Source organism: Amia ocellicauda, chromosome 17, assembly GCF_036373705.1.
Source record: "Amia ocellicauda isolate fAmiCal2 chromosome 17, fAmiCal2.hap1, whole genome shotgun sequence".
NCBI lineage: Eukaryota > Metazoa > Chordata > Actinopteri > Amiiformes > Amiidae > Amia > Amia ocellicauda.
Genome location: NC_089866.1, coordinates 22,007,508 through 22,033,873, shown reverse-complemented (window position 1 = coordinate 22,033,873; position 26,366 = coordinate 22,007,508). Strand labels below are relative to the sequence as shown.

The 26,366-nt window shown below is 37.1% G+C and overlaps 1 protein-coding gene across 1 annotated transcript in view; it reads right to left on the bottom strand.

Moving 5' to 3' along the window:
- Window positions 1–26,366, bottom strand: part of rimbp2b (RIMS binding protein 2b) — a 143,877-nt gene that overhangs the window by 64,844 nt on the left and 52,667 nt on the right. Inside the window, exon 3 of the mRNA XM_066689233.1 lies at window positions 4,241–4,321. Within this exon, the coding sequence (XP_066545330.1) occupies window positions 4,241–4,321 (81 nt within the window). The remainder of the gene's footprint in view (window positions 1–4,240; window positions 4,322–26,366) is intronic.

Here is a 26,366-nt window from a genome sequence, read left to right as displayed (position 1 = left end):
GGTTTTACCTGGAGCTCAATGTTGACATGTTTGTGGCTCAGTATAAATGGGAATAGGGTACCTTTTGATTCTTCATTTTCTATCCAGGCTCACCTGCATATCATTTTTATAGAGTGAAAGGTTTCTTTCTCCCAGTAGTGCTACAAGAGAGAAAAGGGTGTATCTGATGTCCTAAAATTATACATTATTAATGTGTTGTTGTTGCAGAACATAATGATCTTATATTGATATATCACCAGCTACAACAAAGACTGTATGGTTACAGAGACCAAATTTAAACAAGATTTGTCTATAATCAGATCTGTGTACATTTTCATATTACAAGAAAATACTTGGAAATATTGTTTCCCCTGATCAGACATATTTTGAATGAGAAGAATTATTATTATTATTATTATTTATAAACTATTTAACGAGTATCAGTAATGATCAAGGCCATACAAACACAAATCCAAGATCTGCATGTGCACATACACAATTAGCATATTACATGTAAAACGCTATTTACCTAACTTTCCATTAGTCATAAGCTGACCTATCTCTCTCTCTCTCTCTATCTCTCTCTCTCTCTCTCTCTCTCTCTCTCTCTCTCTCTATATATATATATATATATATATATATATATATATATATATAGCAAGTGTAAATGAGCTGGGGTACTGTCTCAGCGGGCGGTGAAAGCACGGCACAGTCACGATTAAAACCAAAAGGAGCAACTACATGTTGACTGTACAGATAGTTGAACTCCGTTGTTTATATTTATTTAATCTGACAACCTTTGGAAATATTATTTTATCAGATGATGCACATTGTGTTTTGAGCTGCTTGCTGCAGACAGAGCCTGTGCAAGAGGCGCGCCTGCCTGAGCCGAGGAATAAGAGGCATTAACTGCTGCAGAAGAACAGCCATGACCTCACACGCCCTGCCAGCTCCCCAGCTCCAAACCTTCCAAACAGTTCTACAGGGATACATTATGACAAAGGTTATACAGCCCTTTGAGAAGTTACCCAGCATAAAAAGATTGTTAAAACACACACACACAAAAGAATGTTGGAAATAAATTGTAAAGTAACAAATACATTTCAGTTCATTTATTTGAATTGATCATGACCTGGGGAGTGTTGACAACTTGCATTTGTGCAAAGAGTATGGCATTGAGGCTGCTGTCTGTCTGTCACCCCGGCTGGAGAGTTGCCAATTACAGGCCCTCCCATCTGATCTGGGTTTTGAGTTTCTTTACCAACCACCTGGATACACCCCCTGCATGACTGCAAGCCAATGTATTGTAAGTGATTACATTAGACTCATAACTTAGTTACAATCTCCTCAGGATGTGAAAAATGAAAAAACAATTACAGCCACATTAATTCAATATTATAGTTCAATAGCAACACATGGCAGTAATTATTAGCAGAAAGCAGGTCAAACTTCTTTTCCCACCAAAATGGTGTCTTTGAATAAAAGCAAGTAAATGTACATGATATTAAACTAAATACCTGCTCAGGCTGAGTGAGGCTCATCCTTAATCTAACTATTCTCTGATGTTGTGCTGCTCTATAACACAAACTAAGCTTAATGTAAAAGTAAGAGGTGACAGTTTAACAGGAGCAGTCAACACAAATCAAAATCAAAAGGATTTGTTTAAATGTTGGCCGTAAATGGAAGAATTATATTTACAGGCGACATAAATCAAACTGATATGCAACTGGTCTGGAAAAGGAAATCTTGCAATAAAATAAATTAAACTGAAATACTCAGTTTCACTTTTTTTGTTTGTTTTTTCTTTGGTAAAGAGTGCTGGCTGCTGCACTGCCCCTTGGCACAAAATTACATTTAGAGCACTCACTAAAACGTTGCCCTCGGGAGGCAGGACACAAATGCACATACATGGGAAGAAACAGCGTAATCAAATCTGACCTCCTTCATCTGATTTAGTCTCCGTACAACCACACTGTTGATTTATAATGAATAAATGCAAGCATATGCACAAGCATCAAAGTCTGCTGGATGCACATACACACACTCAACTAGCACCCCCCACCCTTCCACCCAGGTAGGCGCGCGCACACACACACACACACACACACATGCACACATGCACACACGCACACGCACACACACACACATGAAAGCATAATTTATGTCTTAATTTAATGCTCTGTATTCTCATAGCTGCGAGAGTACTATATATGAGCATGTTGTAAGGTATAAACACCCAGCTAGTATGTTTGCACACAGAAAAAGTCAATGAAACAGATGAAATGATAGTTATGATTGTGTAAAAGGTGATTCTCTCACACAGCATGATCAGGGAATTGTGGAAACTGTGAGGTACATGGAGGGATGACGCAGACTCCGTGTGATACTGGTAAGACAGTTATTAATTAAAATTGCTCACAATCACCTCCATTTTAAGTCAACCATTCATGCCACTACATCCTGGCACTGGCAAAAAAGGCATTCCATCAATCACAACATTCTCATTAGAAACTGATTGCCTGAGATAATTCATGTTTGCAGGATTACAGCAGTACAGCCCTTGACCTCAAGTATCCTCAGGGAGAGATAGCCCACAGCCATACACCCTGAGAACCATGGAGGCCATCAACAGGTATCTTTCCCACCTATCCATCATCCCGATCATTCATTGGCTAACGAAGAATCATGTTAGGAATAACCACAGCAGGACTGCTGTGACGACACATCATGTGTTGAGGTCAGGAAGTGAGAGGTCAGCAAAGACACAATTACAGGATGGTTATTAAGGCAGACATGTAGGATGCTGCTTTAAGAGAAAAATAAAATGTACCCAGTTATTCTGCTGCTACGCATGACTTTTAACACCAAAACATTGGGACTAAATGTCATGTTTCATTAAACCCTTCTGAGTTTTCCTAAGACCAGTAATGCTATCATTGCTATCATTCCTGTTCCCATTCAGTTATAAATCTACTAAATCGTACTGATTACGCTACTGATTTATTCGTAAAAATGGAGCAGTGGACAGGCCACAGTTATAACTTCTATCGGTGTCAAGTAACAAATATTGTTTTCCCATGCTGCTGTGAATATCATAGTGAATATTAGCTTATGAACTGAATACAAATCTCTCCATCATAGTCATTTTCATCTACTCAAGATTTACCAATTTTCAAACGCCCTATCCTGATTGGTTAAAGATTGAGAATGGGACAAAACATATAGGTAGAGAAGTCCACTCTATGTGGAACGTCAGGAGCTTACTGTTGCATAACCTATTGAGAATTTTCACCTGGGGGTGATGCCAGCAGGCATAGGGCACAAGGCAGGAATACACACAGCACAGGACACCAGTCCATCAGTGGGTGAGACACACCTACAAGGCAATTTAGCCATGCCAATTAACCTAACCCACATGTCTGTGGACAGTGGGAGGAAACCAGATTGCCCGGAGAAACCCCAGGAGGACAAGCTGAGACTCGAACCTGGGACCCCAGAACTGTGAGGCAGCAGCACTTATCACGGCGCCACCCAGTCGTGAGGGAACTATGCAAGTATTTTGCATTTGGGTTTAATTCAATTGACGTCACTGAACACCCCTCTGCTGGACAAATGGTTAATTGTTGTGAAAGACATTTTTTTTGTAAACCATCCTCTACGTACTAGATTTTTGTATTGCTTTATAATTTTTTACAAGACTTATGAATCCATTTTATAATTTATAAGTCATGTGCATGTAATTACCTTTAAATTATTGTTATTTGAAATCTGCCATCTAAATAATGACATTTTAAAAAGCCACAATTTCCTTGACGCCTTTAGCAGCTGAAATCAAGATGCCTGTATCATTTAACATCAACTCCGAAAATCTCCCAGGAATATTTTATGTAGCAGTAGGTAGGATACCACTGTTAAGTGGTACTGATGATTTTGTTTGTAAAGCAACATTTTAAAAAAATATTTAAAATACGCTTTCTTCTCCTTCAAACGGATGTCTAAACAGACATCTGCACCTTTTTTTTTTTTAAGGGAGAGAATTAATGTCCTCTTAGTGCTGTCTCTTTTCATTTATGCAGCAACATTTTCAATTTCACTTCATCTCAACTGCAATTTGATCTCTGCTGAGACCTGCATATTACAACTGCAGGAGGTCCTTCTTGATGAAACAAACACTTTCGCACCATTAAAAATCATTCATTTTTAAACTGTACTGCCTCCAAATCTGGGTTAAAGCTTTCAAGTTAACGCTAAAATGGCTTACCAAAGTCTGACATGTTGGGTGCTTATTCTTCACCTCCTCCTCAAAAGCTTCACACTCCTTTTTCTTGTTTTCTTCTGTCTCCTAGAATATACAAGAAAATAATGTAACAATAAGCATCTGTTTAGTTTTTCTGTTGTTTATTTAAAAGAAACTGTGGTTTAACTGTGGTTAAATCTAAATCCCAAGAAGTAGTAGTAGTAAAACACTAAAAACAAAACTCCAGTAGTATTATTATTACTTGATTTCTTACCAGACCCATTTCCTGTAACAATTGTTACAATATATCACATTATTTATAATGAACAGCTTATGAGCATAATATGTTAATGTGTAAAATGTAAACACACATTACTTTGTATATTGGTGTATTTTATTATTTATGTATACCTTAAATGTTATTCTCTGTAATGTGTACTTTATTTTTTATAGTGATGCCGTTACTCTTGTAATGTTTGTGCAGAGAACTGTCGGTTAGTGTTTGTTAAATCATCGAGCGGCCCTGGATAAAGGTGTATTGCACTGAGACTCGATATTCTTGGTCAGACGTATTAATGAGCCTAGAACTCTGAGAGGAGCCTGGAGAAGCTGTATGACAAGGACAGACATTACAACATACAGTGAGGGAAAAAAGTATTTGATCCCCTGCTGATTTTGTACGTTTGCCCACTGACAAAGAAATGATCAGTCTATCATTTTAATGGTAATTGTATTTTAATAGTGAGAGACAGAATAACAACAAAAAAATCCAGAAAAACACATTTCAAAAAAGTTATAAATTGATTTGCATGTTAATGAGGGAAATAAGTATTTGATCCCCTATCAATCAACAAGATTTCTGGCTCCCAGGTGTCTTTTATACAGGTAACGAGCTGTGATTAGGAGCACTCTCTTAAAGGGAGCTGTTCAAGGCTGTCAGGGACAAGATTGTAGACCTACACAAGGCTGGAATGGGCTACAAGACCATCGCCCAGCAGCTTGGTGAGAAGGTGACAACAGTTGGTGCAATTATTTGCAAATCGAAGAAACTCAAAATAACTGTCAGTCTCCCTCGATCTGGGGCTCCATGCAAGATCTCACCTCGTGGAGTTTCAATGATCATGAGAACGGTGAGGAATCAGCCCAGAACTACACTGGAGGAGCTTGTTAATGATATCAAGGCAGCTGGGACCATAGTCACCAAGAAAACAATTGGTAACACACTACGCCATGAAGGACTGAAATCCTGCAGCGCCCGCAAGGTCCCCCTGCTCAAGAAAGCACATGTACAGGCCCGTCTGAAGTTTGCCAATGAACATCTGAATGATTCAGAGGAGAACTGGGTGAAAGTGTTGTGGTCAGATGAGACCAAAATCGAGCTCTTTGGCATCAACTCAACTCGCCGTGTTTGGAGGAGGAGGAATGACCCCAAGAACACCATCCCCACAGTCAAACATGGGAGTTGGAAACATTATGCTTGGGGGTGTTTTTCTGCTAAGGGGACAGGACAACTGCACCGCATCAAAGGGACGATGGACGGGGCCATGTACCGTCAAATCTTGGGTGAGAACCTCCTTCCCTCAGCCAGGGCATTGAAAATGGGTCATGGATGGGTATTCCAGCATGACAATGACCCAAAACACACAGCCAAGGCAACAAAGGAGTGGCTCAAGAAGAAGCACATTAAGGTCCTGGAGTGGCCTAGCCAGTCTCCAGACCTTAATCCCATAGAAAATCTGTGGAGGGAGCTGAAGTTTCGAGTTGCCAAACGTCAGCCTCGAAACCTTCATGACTTGGAGAGGATCTGCAAAGAGGAGTGGGACAAAATCCCTCCTGAGATGTGTGCAAACCTGGTGGCCAACTACAAGAAACGTCTGACCTCTGTGATTGCCAACAAAGGTTTTGCCACCAAGTACTAAGTCGAAGGGGTCAAATACTTATTTCCCTCATTAACATACAAATCAATTTATAACTTTTTTGAAATGCATTTTTCAGGATTTTTTTGTTGTTATTCTGTCTCTCACTGTTAAAATACACCTACCATTAAAATTATAGACTGATCATTTCTTTGTCAGTGGGCAAACGTACAAAATCAGCAGGGGATCAAATACTTTTTTCCCTCACTGTATTAGAGGATTAACTCATAATTAGGGCTTTGTAGATGAACATAACGAACCCAATCAAGAAGTAAAACTACTCCTCCTGCATCTAATACGGATAAGCTTTACATGAGTGACTGAGTTTAGAATATTGTTTGCTTAGATATCCCTTTATAGAGGAGTTCTAAATGCTTCAGAACAGAATGCTAGACTGCACTGCCAAATTATTTGTATCAGACAAGTCTCTTGCTCTGTGTGGCACTGTCTGCTGAAGTCCTGCTTCAGTCCTGAAAAGAAAACCACGTAGAAGCTCACTAAAAAAACACACCCAGAAGACTCCCTCCAAATACCTTCTATGTACATGACAATTGTACATATAGACTGATGTGATGTATCAAATCTGTGTTTGCAGTCAGTTTAAAAAATATTCCTCTCTCTACCTTTTTTGCAATCAGTCATCTCATTCTGTTTAGACTCTCTTGAAAGACATGCTGCTTTTCTCTCCAAAAAGATTCTAGCTTCATCCCTGGAAAAGGCTGAACTATTGATTCTTGATGAGACTAAGGCAATTTTACCTTACATTCTTTTTTTTTCTACCACTAAAAGCCAGACAATTGACAGATAATTGGTTCAACTATGTTTGGCAGCAATCATCCAGTTCTGTTCAATGCACACAAGACAGTTGCTTTATATACATAGGTTAACAGACAGCAGAGAATGTTCTGTGGTGAATAAAAAAGTCAAGGACTTCCATATCATGAACTAATGGTGCCCTGTAAAATGACTATACATGTTGTCTAATTGCATTGTCTCTATTTATATTGTCCCTAGGAATCAAAAGTATAAGTCATTAAATAGTTGAACACCTCCACTCACGCACACCAGACATTAATACATTTGTCAGAGCAAAGCTAATCCAGCACCTGAGTAAAGTTATAAACTTATGAAAGTATAATTTTCAATTACCTTGATCAAAGGTGGCATTAAGGCAATGTTTAGTTATGCTAATTATAGGTTGGGATACTAGTACCCAGTAATGCAATAAAGGTAATGCACATCTCGATTGTATAAGGATTATGACTTGTTACATGTATTGTTGTAAACTTGTGCTTTCAGTTAAAATGAGAAATATATATGTTTTCCCCCTCAACTGGCTGTTAACTGCTGACTAACTTGACATAGTCTTCTCAACAGTAAAATGAATGGCACATCAGAACACTGAAAGGATCTCAAACCAGCCTTCAAAGGAATTATGATATATATATATATATATATATATATATATATGTCATAAACAGACCAGTAATATATTAAATAAATATAAAAAGAATGGCAGAGAAGACACTTCAGTGTGAAAACCTTGATAGATTGGAATCGGTAAAATCAAAGAGCAGCACAAAACAGAGGCTAGAGGATGAAATGACCCAAGTTACATTTTTTCAACAAATAATAATTCTGCTGTCAACCAAGGGCCAACAGATTAACCTCATTCACTGAGGTTATACAGTTGTGTATTAATTAGATTTTCTTCTATCCTGTACCATGGTCCATTAATAGGCAACTGTTCTTGGTGATAGTAACAGCCAGTAAATTCACTGAGGTACTTGTTGACCACAGTATAAAACAAACTCATAAATCTTGGCATAGAAAAGCTTTTCTCAGTAAGAGACTGGATGCAACATGAGACCGTTTATCCCATTCCAAATCCATTTGTAATTCTCCTTATCAATTCAATTGCAATTCCTGGAGAGCTTATTATGTCAGTGGCCAAAAAGAACTGGAACTGGAATTTGGAATTGATCTGAAAAAGTGAAATTGACTTCAACTCTGAACAGTACAATTAAAAATATTGTTGAAATACATCAAGGCACAACATTAACTTTCCAAACAGAATTATACAACCAACCATACTGCCAACACTGATCAAAGACAGACCATTTATAAGAGATAATAAGTCCTTTCCATTAAATTTGTATCTGTACAATATCATTCTAAAATTTTAATGAGAAATTTCAAACCACCATCTATAGTAAACCTTAGTGCACCTGAACTAAATGGGCTGAAATTAGTGACAATCTTTCTGATGACGGGGGTTTAAATGCTTTTCCAAGCCTTGGGCAAACTTCACTGTAACATGCTCATGTACACAAGCCATGAGCCCTGTTGCATGTGCATAACTACAGTCCTCAGAATAATGAATATTCAGATGTGAAACTGTGAAGATGATGCAAAAATACACACACAACAAACAATGAATCGCAACAGAAAGATTGCAGTAAGTGTTATGGGATTTTAAATACTGTATTGGATATGTTAATACATAAACAAAAACAGCAACTGAGGTTGAAATGTTTTGTGGAGAATGTGGAGTTCTTCTGCCATACAAATAGGGTTCGTGAGAAAAAAGAAAAACGTTTCGATTTTTAAAGCAGCACAGGAGATTGTCTGATATCCTGAGACAATATTCTGAGAATGCACTGGAACTAAGTAGTGTTAATTTCTTTCTTAAAATGAAAAGTAACTGTGGAAGTAGAGGCCATATATAATGAAAATAATGCTGAAAACTTCCTTGTGACAGGTTTTTCAAGAGCTGTGAATTCTAGATTAGTCATGTAGAATTAAAAGGGATTTTGTCTATTTCAGCATGTTCTACCTGCTTTTAGTAATGAAATTGAAAAATTTTCACAGTGGGACTGCAAGTGAAAATAAAACTTAATTATTATAGTCAGCATCATGCCTTTGTGTGATCAGACTAATGTTTTGCAATGGGGTATATTGACAGTCCAAGTTGCAAAGCTTTTAACTATTTGTACATCACTTGGTATACACACTCAGTACTACAAGTATTTGCATTTGTATTTTACAATCCTGGGAAAGCTTCCATAACTTGGAAGAATTGTATTCACCCATGTGAAACCATTATTCACCAAAATAAGTGCTAAAAATCACACTCAATTATCAATCGCCCAGCATTCAGTTCTACCAAGCTCACTTGCTGACGACTTTCTGACATTGAAATTTGAATATCATGAACTAGGCTATATGAAAATGTTTCTATTATATAAACTGTAATCATTGTATTCCTTGCTTAAAGGACTTCTTTGATAATACAACATAGACTATACTAAGGTTTGTGAACAATAATGCATTTTTGGAAGAGTATTTCAAGTGAATTTGGTATTAGTCACTTATTTGTATTTGTATATAGAGAATGTATGACACGTGCATTTACAAATCACAATTTCAACATCATGAAGTAAGTCGTATTTGCATTTCAATTAATTGCACCCCATGTTGTTGATGGCATGATTAAGTATCCATTTGTCTTTTTGTGGGAGTGTGTTGGGTGGTGCAGGGCTGGCCTCTCCGTTGTTTCTGAACCTTGATGACATTATTCTACTATCAAAGGATGAAAATGGGAGGCTACTGTTTTTCACTTTAATCATTTCTACACTAAAAAGTTAAAACTGATTCAAGCACTGTGTCTGATCAGTCTTATTGGGTAAATTAATATTTACACAACCATTGGTTCTCACAGCCTGTCTGCCAAGGATTCCTGTACGATTTTTCAAATTAATACCGCAGTTTATCAGTATTTTTTGTACAAAATGGCTGTATGATATCCTTGCCCCAATTATAATTGCTGTGGCTATGCTGCACCTTTGCTAATCTGACATCAAAGCTCAACTTCTGCTCACTGGTGTCAATCCCTTTTCAAAAGGGAAAATAAACCAAAGCTATTAGAGAAAAGGATCAAGGAAATGGGCTTGTTCATCCTGATTTATCTTCACAAACCCTGATTTACTTTCCACTGGTGAGAGCTTGGATGACAGCGAACCTGACCTCATTCTTCACGCAATTTCATTTTCTTGGTCCTTGCAAAATTTGATTTCACATTTAGCAATCGTGCTAAATTTATGTTTATTAGTGACAAGGGTATTTATTTATTTTTATTACCAGGGATCACGTTACCATTGGACATGCAACATTAACTGCAAGTGCATCAACGTGTTAACTTTTATGAAGCACTGTTTTTTTCTGTGACAAAAGTGGTTCTCTGCAAGGGGTTCTAAGACAAAATTAGTCAATTTTACCATGTTAAGCACCCTCTGGGAATTCTGATTAGCACAATGTTATTTTTTAAAGGGTCTATTAAGTCCCCAACTCCATACACGAGAATAAAAACTTTAATAGCAGTGGATAATATAATACTCGATTTTAAGATTTCCATGATTTCCATTAGATTTTTAATATCATTTATAAGTTGTTGTCAAGATCTGTGATTAAACAGGCAGCTAGCAACACTTAAACTTGTTTCACCTGTTTCAACTGCATAAACCATCTTTAAATGAGTTACAGGTGAGGCTTGCTGCTGTGGGATGAATCCTGTAGTACTGCATGCGAACAGGAATACTGTCAAAGATGCAAAGTCAGCTGAGGTATGTAAAAGAGAGAAAAAGAGCAAAGTCTGCAGATTGAGTGTTAGAGGAACATCATTAAATTAACTGCTTTCTGTATTACTTTCCAATTAAAATCTAATTTGTTTAAAAACAAAAAACAACAAAATAAAATTATGTTATGAAAAAACAACCATTCAAAAAATCTGCCTCAATTCCATTTCAAAAACTGATATCAAAAGGAAGAGGAATATTCCATGTGGTGGGGTGGGTGACAACAACAAAAAAAATTGAAATAATAAAACAAAAATCAACATCTTAATCTTTACATATATACATACTGTCAAATGTACAGACTATCCGTGAAAATATGAGGTGTCAGGAAAAAAGAAAGGCAGTTATTTGCGAGTGGCATGTCTTCTGTGGATCCACCATGTGTTTAATTACACATCATATGGAAGCACTGCAGTACTGTGGGGTATTGGGGGGGATGGGAAGAAAATATAGTTGCTATAGAAACTGAGGCACTGCAGGTACAACATTAAGCACAATGGTAAACTAATCATTCATTTTTTGACTTTTTTTTTTTTATTAAAATTGAATTAATATATATACAATTTATACATAAACTATTTTCAAGCAAAATAAACAGTGAAAGTAATTTTAATGTTCATCCGGAACTATTTACATTTTAATGAATACTGCCTCTTTAATGAATCTCTTCAGACTTAATATGAAGCAAAATAAGCTAAACATCCAGATAATCTAACCATGAAGCATTATCATGTAACTCAATGGGGTGGGGTTGGCCTAGTAGTCTCTATCCCTGGGTTCCTGATAATACATACTATGAAATGTTTGTCAGTATCAAGTGTTGTGTTGTGTTGTGTTGTGTTTCACCATGGGTAAAAAACGCAGTAATGTTTTTAATACAGTTCTTACAGAACGCAACCTTTGTAATACTAATGTATATTAATACAATTCATTCATATGTTTAAATAATGCCTGCACATTGCATGAATATTACCACTGTGCACCACTGTTGCAACAGATATACATTTATCTTATGGTTTACCTTTAAAGCATGCTGGATGTGTACATTGAGTTTTCAGTTAATCAAACATTCCTATTATATACTACAATATGACTACAAAACTACAAAGCTACAGAGCGTACATGGCAATTCCAAGAGTTTATCCTCCCAATGGCTGGTATTGGTAATTTAATCGATGGAGAGAAGCCGTTGCCACAGCTGCTTAATAATATTAGAGAAGCAGTGAAGCAGGAAGCGAGTGTGCAGGAAGGTTGAACATGGGGAATGCAATGCATGTTGGCCATCCTGAAGGCACTATTCCACTCCACTGCCCTGGAAGGCTTATTTCTGCCATCTGCCACATTTTATATTTCCCATCCTGACAGTGGAGGACATGCATTCTTAACCAAACTTTCGACATCATCTTAAATGACAAACAAATACAACTGTAGGTTTACTGATTCTCTACATGTTGAAAGTAGACACGTTGACTTGTTTCTGTCATGCAGTGCCCCAGAAAACTGCAAAAACAAAGAACTTAATGAGGAATCCATCTGATGAGCTTCCTCGTAGTGAACATAAGAAAGTTTACAAACGAAAACGAGAGGAGGCCATTCGACCCATTGTGCTTGTTTGGTGTCCATTAATAACTAAGTCATCCAAGGATCCTATTCAGTCTAATAAAAAGATCAATTTCGAGAAAGCATGTTTGTGAGTTAAATCTGCGGTAGGGCACATTAATAATCATTTATATTGATTCCCAACTTAGGCTCCCAGAAGATTTCAAAATCTTATTCTTGCTCACATCTGGAACCAACTAGCAGTTATTCAATATTGCAATGTACGACTTATAACCCTTCTGGAATTCAAAACAAATTGATATTCTAATTTATCAAAGTATTATACATCATAATTTGAGACAAAATAACAGGGTAAGAACAGCAGATATATCTGAACAAAGTATAAGCGCATTTGAACATTTTTAGCATTTTTAATTAGAAATGTTAATATCCGGACTAGGGCTTGCGATATGACGATATATATCGTATGACGATATATATCGTATGACGATAGAAAAACGTCTATCGTTTCATATTATGCTATATCGTTTATATCGTGGTGTCGCAAATTACAATTTTCACGGCAGTATTTTTCGTCATTCGTCCTTTTGCGTTCTTCCCGGTTCTTCCACACGTGTCGGATGCGGCAAGAAATGAGCATCAGAAACAGACACATGAGGAGAGAGAAGTGACACACAATAACCAACACAACCAAGAGATACTTTAATGCGCAAGCGCACACGTTGAGCCCCGCTCTCGTCGCCGGGCTAAACTCGATCTGCGAGCAGCACCCCCACCCCCGCTAATTTAAACTGATATAATTTGTATAAAAATAATAATAACGTTTGTTTGCATTTTAATAAATTGGAAAGCAATGCAAACACATGCAGAAAGTATCATTCTTTTTATTTAGATGGTGAAGTGGTTCAACAGTTGTATTATTATTATTACTATTATTATAACTATTTTATATTAACAACGTGCTGTACTTGTAAGTAGATGACGAGACGCGACAGTCGGAGGAGAAATGTCTCTGTCTAGCAGATGTTAATGCGCCACTATAAACCCGGCTGTGCTAAATATAATTGAATATATTCCTTTTACAGCACATGTATTGCGTGATCACTATTACTTGTGTTATTGTTGTTATGTGACAGTAAATCATACTGTGTATATGTATACATGTGCTCTGAGGAAGATCACTTTTTCTCTAATAGATATTGTTTATCGGTGAATATGGAATGTTTTTAGACGGGAGCTGCTGTACCATCCTAATATACTACGGATAATTGTTCTATATAAAATCCCTGGGATAAGGCACCACGCATTTAAGATTTATTAAAACTATTGTAACGCCAGCTATTTTTAAACTTATGTATATGTATATATAATTTTTTTAACTTATGTGTATATGTGTGTGTGTGATATATATGTATATATATATATATATATATATATATATATATATATATATATATATATATCCCATAACAACATAACACACGTAATAGTAATCACACAACACTTGCCCTGTAATGTGTTGCATTCTGCATATATTTACCATGACAGCCTGCATGTAGTATTTGTTAGTTTTGCTTATTGAAGGATTAACGAAATACTTGTAGTTTGAATGTCTTTGGACTTATTTTGATAAAATTTGATTGGATAAAAACAAGAAATATCGAGATATATACCGTGTATCGTCCAAACTTCTAAAAATATTGAGATATTATTTTTAAGTCATATCGCCCAGCCCTAATCCGGACATACAGTATTTCCAAAATAATGAATAATTTACAATTAATTACAGACATACCAATGCCAATACATCACCGTGCCTTGCCCAACTTACATTCTACAATGCAGCCTCATATTGTAGTGCCAATGAACAAAGACATCAAACTGCATCAATGTGCAAAGCCAACAGCAACACTAACCAGTTCAATACAGTCAGTCAGATCGTACATTAGTTTCAGCCCTGAAACTTGTAGGCTGTCCTGATTACAGTCATTTATAGAGGAAATGTTCTGCAAGAGTAACTGACTGCATTGAAATGGAATGCAGCTTTCAATGGACATTCAATCAAAAAGCACTGAACCTCCTGATGGATTTTAGTACTGCCCTGTTCAACAGTGCATCAAGACATGGGCAGAAACATCCTTATCACACCCTGCTTTAGCCAAAATGCAAAACTCTTAATTAAACAGAGATTTATGCTCTCTCTCCTGAAATCACCATATCGTAAAGAATCTCTGAACTGTCTTCAAAAAATCGACTCTCCTGCTGGAGACTGATAATGCAGAGCTGTAAGGGAAGCCAAAACCAGGGACCCTTTGCAATCCTGATAGGTTGAGGGAGCATTGCCTTAGTAAAGCAAATAATGTATAATGTATTCTAAACATTAAGGTGTATGCTAACGTATTTTGATGTCCATGTGATATAAAAAGCATGGATGCAATATACTATATATATGTAGATGACAGTGAAAGACTTTTCCATGTATTGAGTGTTTACTAGATATGGAAGCACTGGCAGAAGATGCAGGCCACAGAAAACACACTGTTGAATATTTTGTCTTACAAATACATGTACAAACTGTGTCCTCAAACACATCCATTTCTACTATTCATAGCAACATACTTAGATTTAATTTGTATTTATAGGTCTATTCTTGGCACAGTGAGACATTTTTAGCTGGTGTTCTTCAATGCATTTATCTGCTGTGAACCATTTGGATTAATCACAAGCACAAATATGTGTGTCTTTATTTTCCAGACTACAGTACATCTAAACTGGTGTGCTAGGAACCATGGCTGTCAAGGTGAATGGACCTAATTTTAATGTTTTCTGTAAAAAACTTTTTTTTTAAATCATGTTTTATTTTTTTTTCCCATTAACACAAAGCATCCATTTGAAAAGGGTGGTCTCAAATTATTTTGAACAAGAACAGTGAAAAGTTAGCAATCCTAGTTGGAAACCCTAGTGTTAAGAGTTAAGAGCAATCCTTACAAAAATGTAAAGCACTAGCACTGTGTAATACTGTATTATCATACTTCATTGGTAAGGCAAAAAACAATAGTCACAATAATATGAATAATAGTAATAGTAATGCAAAATAAAAATATATACAAATATTGCAGTAAATGTTATATCATTAGGGATCAGGGCATTCCTTAAACAGACAGATGCAAAAAGCATGCAGTTCAATATGTCAGATTTATATGTTGTAGAAGATTCTTTGTGTTTGGATTTCGCTCCAGACAGCCAGGGGTGGTCCAGGCACATGCTCTTAGCCCTGAGCAGCTCACATAAACCCCAGCTGCAGTAATAAGCCATGAGTCTCTTTTGAAGTAGAGACTGATATGAGTTTTTCATGATTTACAGCTTTTGTGCACAGATTCACATCAAATATCTTAAAGGAAAATTTCTAATCTCTTCCTTTATAGGTGGTCTCTGCAAATGCATAAATTGCAGTGATTGTAAATGTATCTCCAGTTTATACAGCCACATGTTTTTGGATTATAATCCTTATGGGATTAGATAACCTTGGTATCTCTGAAATCAGATATGATGAATGTCTTAAAGGGGCTGCATTCTGTAGCATTGGTGTGGTGTTATATTAGACTGTAAAACCAATATAAAGATAAATATTGTAAAATTATACACCAATAGGGGATATGAAATCCATACCTGTGGATTTTCATGCAGAATTCTGTGTAATGGACTAACTATGATGCCCAGCAATTTATGGTGAAAATAATAATAAAATATAACGATTAAAAGGAACATATATGTGTATATGTTATATTTATATATATATATATATATATATATAAAAACGCATTTCAAAAAAGTTATAAATTGATTTGCATGTTAATGAGGGAAATAAGTATTTGACCCCTTCGACTTAGTACTTGGTGGCAAAACCCTTGTCGGCAATCACAGAGGTCAGACGTTTCTTGGAGTTGGCCACCAGGTTTGCACACATCTCAGGAGGGATTTTGTCCCACTCCTCCTTGCAGATCCTCTCCAAGTCATTAAGGTTTCGAGGCTGATGTTTGGCAACTCGAACCTTCAGCTCCCTCCACAGATTTTCTATGGGATTAAGGTCTGGAGACTGGCTAGGCCACTCCAGGACCTTAATGTGCTTCTTCTTGAGCCACTCCTTTGTTGCCTTGGCTGTGTGTTTTGGGTCATTGTCATGCTGGAATACCCATCCATGACCCATTTTCAATGCCCTGGCTGAGGGAAGGAGGTTCTCACCCAAGATTTGACGGTACATGTCCCCGTCCATCGTCCCTTTGATGCGGTGCAGTTGTCCTGTCCCCTTAGCAGAAAAACACCCCCCAAGCATAATGTTTCCACCTCCATGTTTGACTGTGGGGATGGTGTTCTTGGGGTCATAGGCAGCATTCCTCCTCCTCCAAACACGGCGAGTTGACCACATCGGACCACAACACTTTCACCCAGTTCTCCTCTGAATCATTCAGATGTTCATTGGCAAACTTCAGACGGGCCTGTACATGTGCTTTCTTGAGCAGGGGGACCTTGCGGGCGCTGCAGGATTTCAGTCCTTCACGGCGTAGTGTGTTACCAATTGTTTTCTTGGTGACTATGATTCCAGCTGCCTTGAGATCATTAACAAGATCCTCCCGTGTAGTTCTGGGCTGATTCCTCACCGTTCTCATGATCATTGAAACTCCACGAGGTGAGATCTTGCATGGAGCCCCAGATCGAGGGAGACTGACAGTTATTTTGTGTTTCTTCGATTTGCAAATAATTGCACCAACTGTTGTCACCTTCTCACCAAGCTGCTTGGCGATGGTCTTGTAGCCCATTCCAGCCTTGTGTAGGTCTACAATCTTGTCCCTGACAGCCTTGAACAGCTCCCTTTAAGAGAGTGCTCCTAATCTCAGCTCGTTACCTGTATAAAAGACACCTGGGAGCCAGAAATCTTGTTGATTGATAGGGGATCAAATACTTATTTCCCTCATTAACATGCAAATCAATTTATAACTTTTTTGAAATGCGTTTTTCTGGATTTTTTTGTTGTTATTCTGTCTCTCACTATTAAAATACAATTACCATTAAAATGATAGACTGATCATTTCTTTGTCAGTGGGCAAACGTACAAAATCAGCAGGGGATCAAATACTTTTTTCCCTCACTGTATATATATATATATATATACTGGGTCTGCAGTCATGCCATAAAAATGTATCATTAACATATAAAATAGAGAACCAAAGGAAAATTACCCTTTTCTGCATCACTCAAACTCACCCAAGTATCACTCCAGTCTATTTTTTCAGGACAGCAAACTTCACAATTACAACATCACATATATACAATTCTCAATTTCCCTCTGCTTTAATTATTGCTTTTTGGTTCCTATCAGGAGAGATTTCACACCACTCTTTACTCAATTGGTTCATAAAACATCCTCACAGCAGCCCAAGACGCCACACGGAGCTCAAAAACAGGTTCCAGATAGCAGGGGGTCAGATCTAATTGGACTTGTATTGAAGCCTGTAATGTCTCTAAATACTACACAATAGAAGTATTATTTTCCTGCAGAAAGGAATCTAAATGTAAGCAATACAGTATCTAAAATATGTAATTTTCTCTTAAGAGCCTACATTCCAATGAGCAAGTGTTACCGGTGAGGTAAGCATCCACAGATCTGCTCTCTAATAATGTGGCCATGCAGCCTTGGGATATTATGCATGTAAATTACTTTTGGTTATGAACTGTCAGCGCAATAACCATTTTATGACAGACTTGCATGCTGGATGAGTTCACCGAAATCATCCACAATCTGTCACCAACTGGCAAATAATAAATAAATAAATAAATAAATAAATAAATAAATATTTGATTGCACTATGTTGCACTTTTGGGGGGACTGAAAAAAGAAAGAAAGAAAGAAAACTGTTGTAAAGATGATAAATGCTATAATTCATAGCTTACATGCTATACATGTTTGCATTTTGGCAAGTATTTAAGGTGCAATATACCAGCAGAATAACTATATCATTAGGCAGTTAATTGCCAATGTGTGTACTTATACTTGAGTCCAATTAATGCACCACGCATGGCAATGCCTGGTGTGATTCTCCACTTGTAATTTGAAATGATTTTCATTCCGCAAGCTGTGCAAATAGATTTAAAATGAGAGTTTCAGCTATTGATATAAGTAATGAATAGGTTTAATTCCCAGGTTCTTTGCTGACAGCCAAAAACTATTTTTAGAGATTCTAATTTGCAGTGGGACAGAAATGTGTCTTCATAGTTTAAGACATCATTTGAGAATCCAATTTTCACACCATCCATGATCCATGATTTGTCTCTACATGAAAAACTCACCAATGGTTTATTCTGTTAAGGCCTCCACCTAAATTTCAATGTTCTTGAAGTCTTAGCTATTGTTTCTGTATGATAAAATAATACAAACCCTGAAACTAGCTTGAAAACACAGGTCAAAGCTTAGGTACTGCAATTTTATTTTGGTGAAACACATCTTTCTTTTTAAGTGATCAAGAGCTGGTTCAAGCAATGTTTAGTCTGTGTTTTACTACCAGACTCTGCATCAGATGGACTGCAAACCCTGCCATACACTACGCATCATTCACACCCACAGACACACAGGGAATGAATTCAATCTTGCTACTTAACACTGAGCTATGGCCATGGCATTGGTTTAGATGTACTCAACAATTTAAACAGAATCAAATGAATCCCGTAGGAGAGGATTGTGTTGTTAGATCGTGGAAATGGATCCCCTAATTTATAGCCCCACACAGAATTTTTTATTTATGTTTTATAGGTTTTTGTATATGAGGATTACAGGGTACATCAAAGGATATGACAATCAACTAGCAGCTCCTTTATACAAATAGGACAATAGATTTACACGGACTGTTTTGTTTTGTGGGACGGACCAGTATTTTGAATGTTTTTGACCGTTTATATTACAACATCAATTATTAATGTCTGAGTTACATGAATGAGAGTCCCATTGCAAGCCATGTAGAGGATTAAACACATAAGTTAGAAGCTCTTATCCCAGGAATTCCTGAACATAACAGCACCTTTCGTCCAATTAAATATAAATTGCTGTATGCTGGAAGCAATCTGTATAGGATCAAAGGTAAATAAGGATAGTTGAGCTTTTCAACAGAGCACACACAAAATAAGTATGCAAATACACAGAAGAATTTAATTTCACCGTTTCGCCCCTCCTCCAGCCAGAAACGTGGATCGGTGCAATTTCTTGAGATGCATTTTGAATCAACATTAGCCTTGCAATTAAAATAAGCATAAGATAAGCATTGTGCAAATAAAAATATATATCTCCTAAATAATTATAACCTAAATTTTACAGCATGAAGAAGAATCTCTTTGAAAACATTTACTGAATCACGTATTCATGGAGGTTACCATACAAGAAACCCATGGAGTACGCAATGGGAGAGGGAGAACTGAAGGGTGGTTCTTCAGACACCTGCCCTCTTGCATATCACCTAACACTGAAAGCAGAAAATTGCATTTGTACCTATTTCTCATATGATTTCTCAAGCAAGCAGAATTCCTCTGTTTTCACAGATTCTAGATTTCTGTTTTAATTGGTTTATTAGGACACAGAAACAAAATCTTAATTAGATGTTTTAATTTGTTAAATGTCTTCGGATTCATTAGGAGGACCTTCAGTTTATGTCATGTTTACAGAAAAGAGTCACAACCCACCTGTCACACACAGTGAAACGGATCCTACACACAATTAAGCACACACATACACACATGTGGAAACTCTCTCATTGCTGTCGTCTTGGTAACCCCCATGACGGATTAGAACCTATGCCCTTCTGGCTGAAGGACAAATCTTCTGTTTCTTGGTTAATATCAATGAGAAATCAATCAATATATAACATTATACAAATGTTAACTCCAGTTTTGTTACAACAAATAAGAACACACTTTATCGATGCCTCATTTATTATGATTTGGCAAATGTTAATACAAGACAGAATAAGCTCATGTTACTCCTCACTAGTCTGATCTCTGCATAAATGTATTTAAATAGATGGGAGATAATCCACAGGTTCTTGTATGTATGTAAGTGTAATTTTTATATGGAGTATTCACTTCTACATTTTAAGTCTCACACAAATATCAACTGAGAAACATTAATGATATTCTCCAAATCCCGATTATTCATTATCATGAATGTGGTCCACAAGCAGCATTGGTTTAAAAACGTGTAACTCATCACAAAATTATTTTATTATGGAGATGAGAAGGGTTGGTTTCACAAACCAAGATTACTGACAGTCCCAGAATAGCCAATCTTATTTTAGGTAGCCCATAAAACAAATTGTGAGCTATGGAAGAGACTCTAGTGAAGCAGTGGGCTTCACATCTCAAATACAAATGCTGGCTGTTTCAGAATCGCGTGGCGTAATCTGTCTCACACTGCAAGGTACGATGATGTTCTCTATTTAATACACGTGTATATTGATAAATTATCCAGGACTGAGCCTCAGAATTGGAAAAATGCACTAACAGCAGATACACTAGTGATTATATACTTGTTCTTGGGAAAGCTGACCAGAAGACCTTAACTATGAAGAAAGATTGCCACTAATATACCATTCTGAAGTACTCACAAAACACTTGGTCATCTTTAACTGAGTTGCATAAGGATAATAAATACAGTATTGCATTTATTGAAAGGCTGCTAGGGCACCAGAAGAAATAAGGATAAATAACGGTGGCTTGGAGCCTTTGAAAAATCAATAATAAATAGACCCCTGACCCTGCAATGAATGCTGGGAAGGTTGGGATGCATCCCTATTCTTTATTTCATGTGGATCGTGATCAACATGCTTTGAATAATAAATGAATACGGAGTATGCTATGGACTGTTCCTAATTGTTCCTTCTCGTTTGCATTTCATTAGGTTCCTACGATTAACAGAATATATCAGTGCCCGCTACAATGCAGCAGACCTTACTCTTTTCATAAATCCCACTCCAGCTCTAGTGTTTCCTGAACCTGCGTAGTGGAATCCAATAGTCATTAAAAGACTGCATTACTAACAGGGCTACATATATAATACAAAGCTCCTCAACATGCAGTCAGTGGTGTTTAACCTGTGTAAAGCAGGGTTCATAGGTATCATGACTATAAATATATGAAATAATCCTCCCAGTCCTGCAGTCTTTGTTGATTGATTACCCTGATACATGTCTTATATTCCGTGATATGTGCTCTGATAGAACGGACTCTTTCTGATCAGGGCTGATTTCTCAACCTACCAAATCCTTCCTTTTTTGATATATATTTTGATAGCTTTTTAGACATATTTTTACCTTCATTTGTTTCTTTCATATGTATACATGGCACAGAAACAACTGAAATGTAAAGATTCCTACACCAAAGGCTTGTTATTATTTATTTGCTGTGACTTGAAAAATACTTGCTTCCACTTTATGTATTATTCTTCTGGAGCAGTTTGCCTGATTATGAAGAGACTCTGAGAGAGTGGTCGCCATGAAAAGATGCTGTATGGAGATTTTTTTTTGCCTGGAATAGACTGCTCAATTCCTGCTCAGTAGCAGAATACACTGGCAGGTGTGAACCTCCTCAGAGCTCAGCCATCCTTACAAATGCACACATTTGTTCAATTAGATTTCTTCCTATTCAAAAGCATTCATGTCACATCATCCATATTAAGAGAATCTTGGCTTTAACAATCTGTTTGACAGAAATCACACTGGAAAATAAGCAAAATACTAGAGCAATATATTTAAAACCCAAAGGGAGGCAATGCATTTAGATGCCTTAACTCAGAGTAATCTGAATTTTTCTTACACAGAATAACTGTACATCAGCATTCGTTGATATTCTGGGCACTGGATTACAGCATAATGCATCTTCCAGCTACAATTACCCACATATTCCTCTATGCATGCTTACACTAGCATCCGTGCTGCTTCACACCTAAATGATCCGTACACCAGCTCCTTCACATGTATTACAGCACAAGCTCTTTGCATTTTTCAACAATTACAATGTGACAAGAAAGGAGAGAAGGACGTGACTTACAATTCAAGCTCCCAAAGCTTTGCATCCTAGCCAGCATTTTGTATTTCCCTTTTATCCCTGTGAAATGTCAAGCAGCTTCTCGCCGTCCGTCTCTTCCTCTGCCACGGACAGGCAGCAGTTCAGCGCTGAGGCAGCCTGCGCTCTGCACGCGGTGTTGTAGCATGCTGCAGAATCAGAATTAATCTTCACTATTTGCCGGGGCTGACCTTACACTGACTGACTGCTGCCTGGAAATGGGATGTTGGTCCCTTTGGGTTTCAGGAGAGGGGGTGGGGGGTTGGGAAGAGGAGGAGACTCCTTCCAGTCCTGACCCCTCCCCCCCCACGACTACTGACACACTGATGTAAAGCAGGAGCCGGGGAAGAGGTAGCTAATTATGGTGAAAGCTTGATTAATACTGTTTACATGGGGATCGTGCAGAAGACACACAACTAATTCTTCATTAATCCATGAACCTGCTTACAAAGGTCTAAAGCAAGGTCTTAAATTAATTTGAAATGAGCAATCACTTATCAACAAAATATTTTTCCCAGGCTTTACTTAATCGCAGACCATGTAAGAAGTGTGAGTCTGCAGATTCAACAGCAATACAAGGTGTAAATGAAACCATATAGTAGAGGAAATGTCAGAAACCTTTATAACTGCTAAGCTTATTATCATCTTATTTTTTCATAAATTGTGCAGGTTTATAGTCATTAACATGATATGGATGCTATTGTTTTATGCCATGTGTGTACTATGGAAAACCAATAAATAACAACCAATATATATTTCATGTTAAAGCATTACAATGAGGATATCTCAATTATCCTAAAATTAAAAACAGATTCAATTTTAAAAAATCCTTTCCATTATGGCATGAAACAATACTGATAATATTTTTTTTTTACAGCTCAGTATGTTTCCATATGCTGTAGTGCATAAGTCATTTATGTATAATACATAATACTGAAGACTGACTGAAATTGTCAATATTTTACACATTGTCTCAAGAAGGGTAAGAGAATAATATTTTGATTATTGGGCTGTTAAAAAAGTTTCTACTGGAGAATGAGAAATCCTGAAATACAAAATTCACTAACGTATAGCTGGAATAATGCCACATAGAATTGACATTATCAGGGAAGGTTGGTGTATTCACTAGAGGAATTAATCTGTGTTTTTCATAAAGGAGTTGAATCTTAACATTAATTGCACATTTTATACCCTCAAATGAATGATTGTAACATAATAAATGTGTTCGGCCACAGCGTTTCATACCACTGCTCCTTACATATTCTGTACATGATTGTATATTTTGTGTTTGTTTGTTTAATAGACAGTTAATTTAGGAAATGGGAAGAGTACTTTTCATATTGTATTTCTTTTGGGGAAAATGTATTTAATTGGGGCATGAGAGTAAATAGTTTGGATCCAGTTACGTGAAAATAAATTAATGTGTTTCATGTTGATAAGACTCAAACACTTTTGGTGAATCAGGCCATATGTTCAAAAATGTATACCCTTTAAGTAACATGGACTATAAAATAAACAAGACTTTATTTTTCCCTATCGACTACACCCGTGATACATTGATCTAGCTTTTAAAACTAAACAGGTCATTATCTTTGCATTATTAAATTCACAGTTCTTCCCCCATCAATTAATATATAAAGTAAGGACAGAAAAATTGTGTTTTTCATAATCTCACAACTCTTTTGTGGTTGTTGTGGAGGATGGATTGTGAAGTAGTATTAGTGTTACACAGGCATTAAACCCTGCGAAAAGGCTACCTGAGGTTTTAGATTAGTGCCTCTTTAAGAAGTGGTTCAGGCATCTGGCCGTCACCAGCTTAGCCTGGTTCCCTGACACTGGGACACACATTCCTCAGGAGATACTGAGAACTGGCATAATGGCATAACCACAAATACCCAGCACTGCTGTAAAGCCCTCCTATGTACAAAGATGCCAATCAAAAATAAATGGAACCATCTTGCAAAAAACTCCCATTGTTGTTTTTACCTTGTTCAATATATTTCTCATGAAGAAAGGATAATAATTGTACTTCAGTGCTTTGGGGCGGGTACAAAGGCTTGTGGCAACTGTGGGTCAAATTTCTGAAAACATACTATACAGCACTTACAGACGGATGAGTTTCTTTATTTCTTAGCCTTGCCTGCTTCCTCCCCTAGAGGGTGACACAGTGGGAAAATGGGATCTCAACAGAATTATCACAAGGAACAGCGCTTGACAGGAAGACCCTCAGGCTGGCCTACACATAGCAGGCCACAGGGGAAGAGCAAAATGGCAAACAACAGTGTAGGTGACGATAGCCCAACCCACTCCTGGCAAGCACTGAAAACACAGGATAATGCCTTTACTTAGGAAATCTGAGGTGAAACAATATTGTATTGCTCCATACAATTGTGAAATTGAGAAGGAAAAATATATATGTCCAACTTTAAAATAAGTTGCTGTCAGAATTAAAATATTGATTTAAAATCTAGAGAAATTAGCTCTGAATGTCTCCGGGAAGGCATTTTAATCTGATAACTCACTGAGAAAATCACTTTCAATTATTCCTATTACTCTTAAGCGAATCCACAGTGGCTGTTTTATTTTGAAATGAACACGTGTGAATCACACCTTTACTCCTGACACAATCATAGATGTATTGTTAACTATTAATTATGAACACGCACTCAATTTAAATTGTGACCCTCTTTATGATTAATGGAGAATAGGTTCATACTGATTGTTAAATATTTCTACAGAACAAAAATTATATTGTATATTCATAACAAACCACACGGAAAGAAAACATATTATCCAATCCTCAGTCATTACGGTCCATTGGACATTATTTTAAAACAGCCCAGCAATTATAAGATGCTATTGTTAAATTAACAATATCACCTCCTATTCAGATAATATTCCTGTTTTGCTAAATCAAAACAGTTTCTAGTCATTAACAATGCAGAAGAGGTTCAAGGCTGGCAGCATTATAAATCCTGCACGTGTGTACTTCACCTGATGTGAAAACACATAATAGAAAAGTGACTTTTACAAGGCTAAGCATTATCATTTGAGTGTGAGAATGATACAGTTCTTGCTTCACAGTACTGGAGAAGCACAGCTCTGCAAGGGCTCGACTGCACAAACAAAATGACTCTGGGTGGCAGATGATCAAGGCCATCAATCTTCAAAGGGAGATACCCTGGTTAAAAAAAGTAGAAGAATGTATAATGCCCTTCCAGGATATTACAGCCAAACTGCTGAAATAATCAGCAGCAATATCTCTCCTTACCTGGGACAAGACTGCAGTGCACAACAACAGCTGTGCGAAACCACACTTGAACTCGAAACAGCTCGAAAATGCTGGCCAGGACTTTAATGGGCAATTCAAGTGACAAGCTAAACCATAAGTATGACTTTAGGTACTTTAGGATGAAGAGGGATTCAGAAGCACTACAGGAATTTGAGAAGCAGAAAATATTACCAAGAAGTCAGCAAAGGAAGCAATCCCACGTTTTCCAAAGACTGTAGAGAGAGAGTAGACCATAGAGGCTGGATGCACAAGAACATCAAAAGGATATTTTACACCTACACCACAGATGGCAAATACAGTAAGGTTTTACAGAGTATTTAATTACATTTTAAACAAATTTTAACAACTACTTAAAAAGCACATAATCCTATTATTAAGATACGTCTCCTTCCTCTGTGTTCACAGGCCGTGCAACAAAATGTTTCAGAACCAAGTTCCCTTGCTTTTTGTAAGTAAAATAAATATTGCATTAAAAGAAAAGAAAAAACACAAACAGTACCTGGCAATCTGGCACTTAAGCCAGGCATACACAGCACAAGCTGTTATAGCAGGGGGGAAAATGATCACCTCAGCAAATCCACTGAGTTTAATCTTCAGTTTCAGAGTCTCCCACACTAGTCCACAGAAGCACTGTGCCTCAGGTGTCA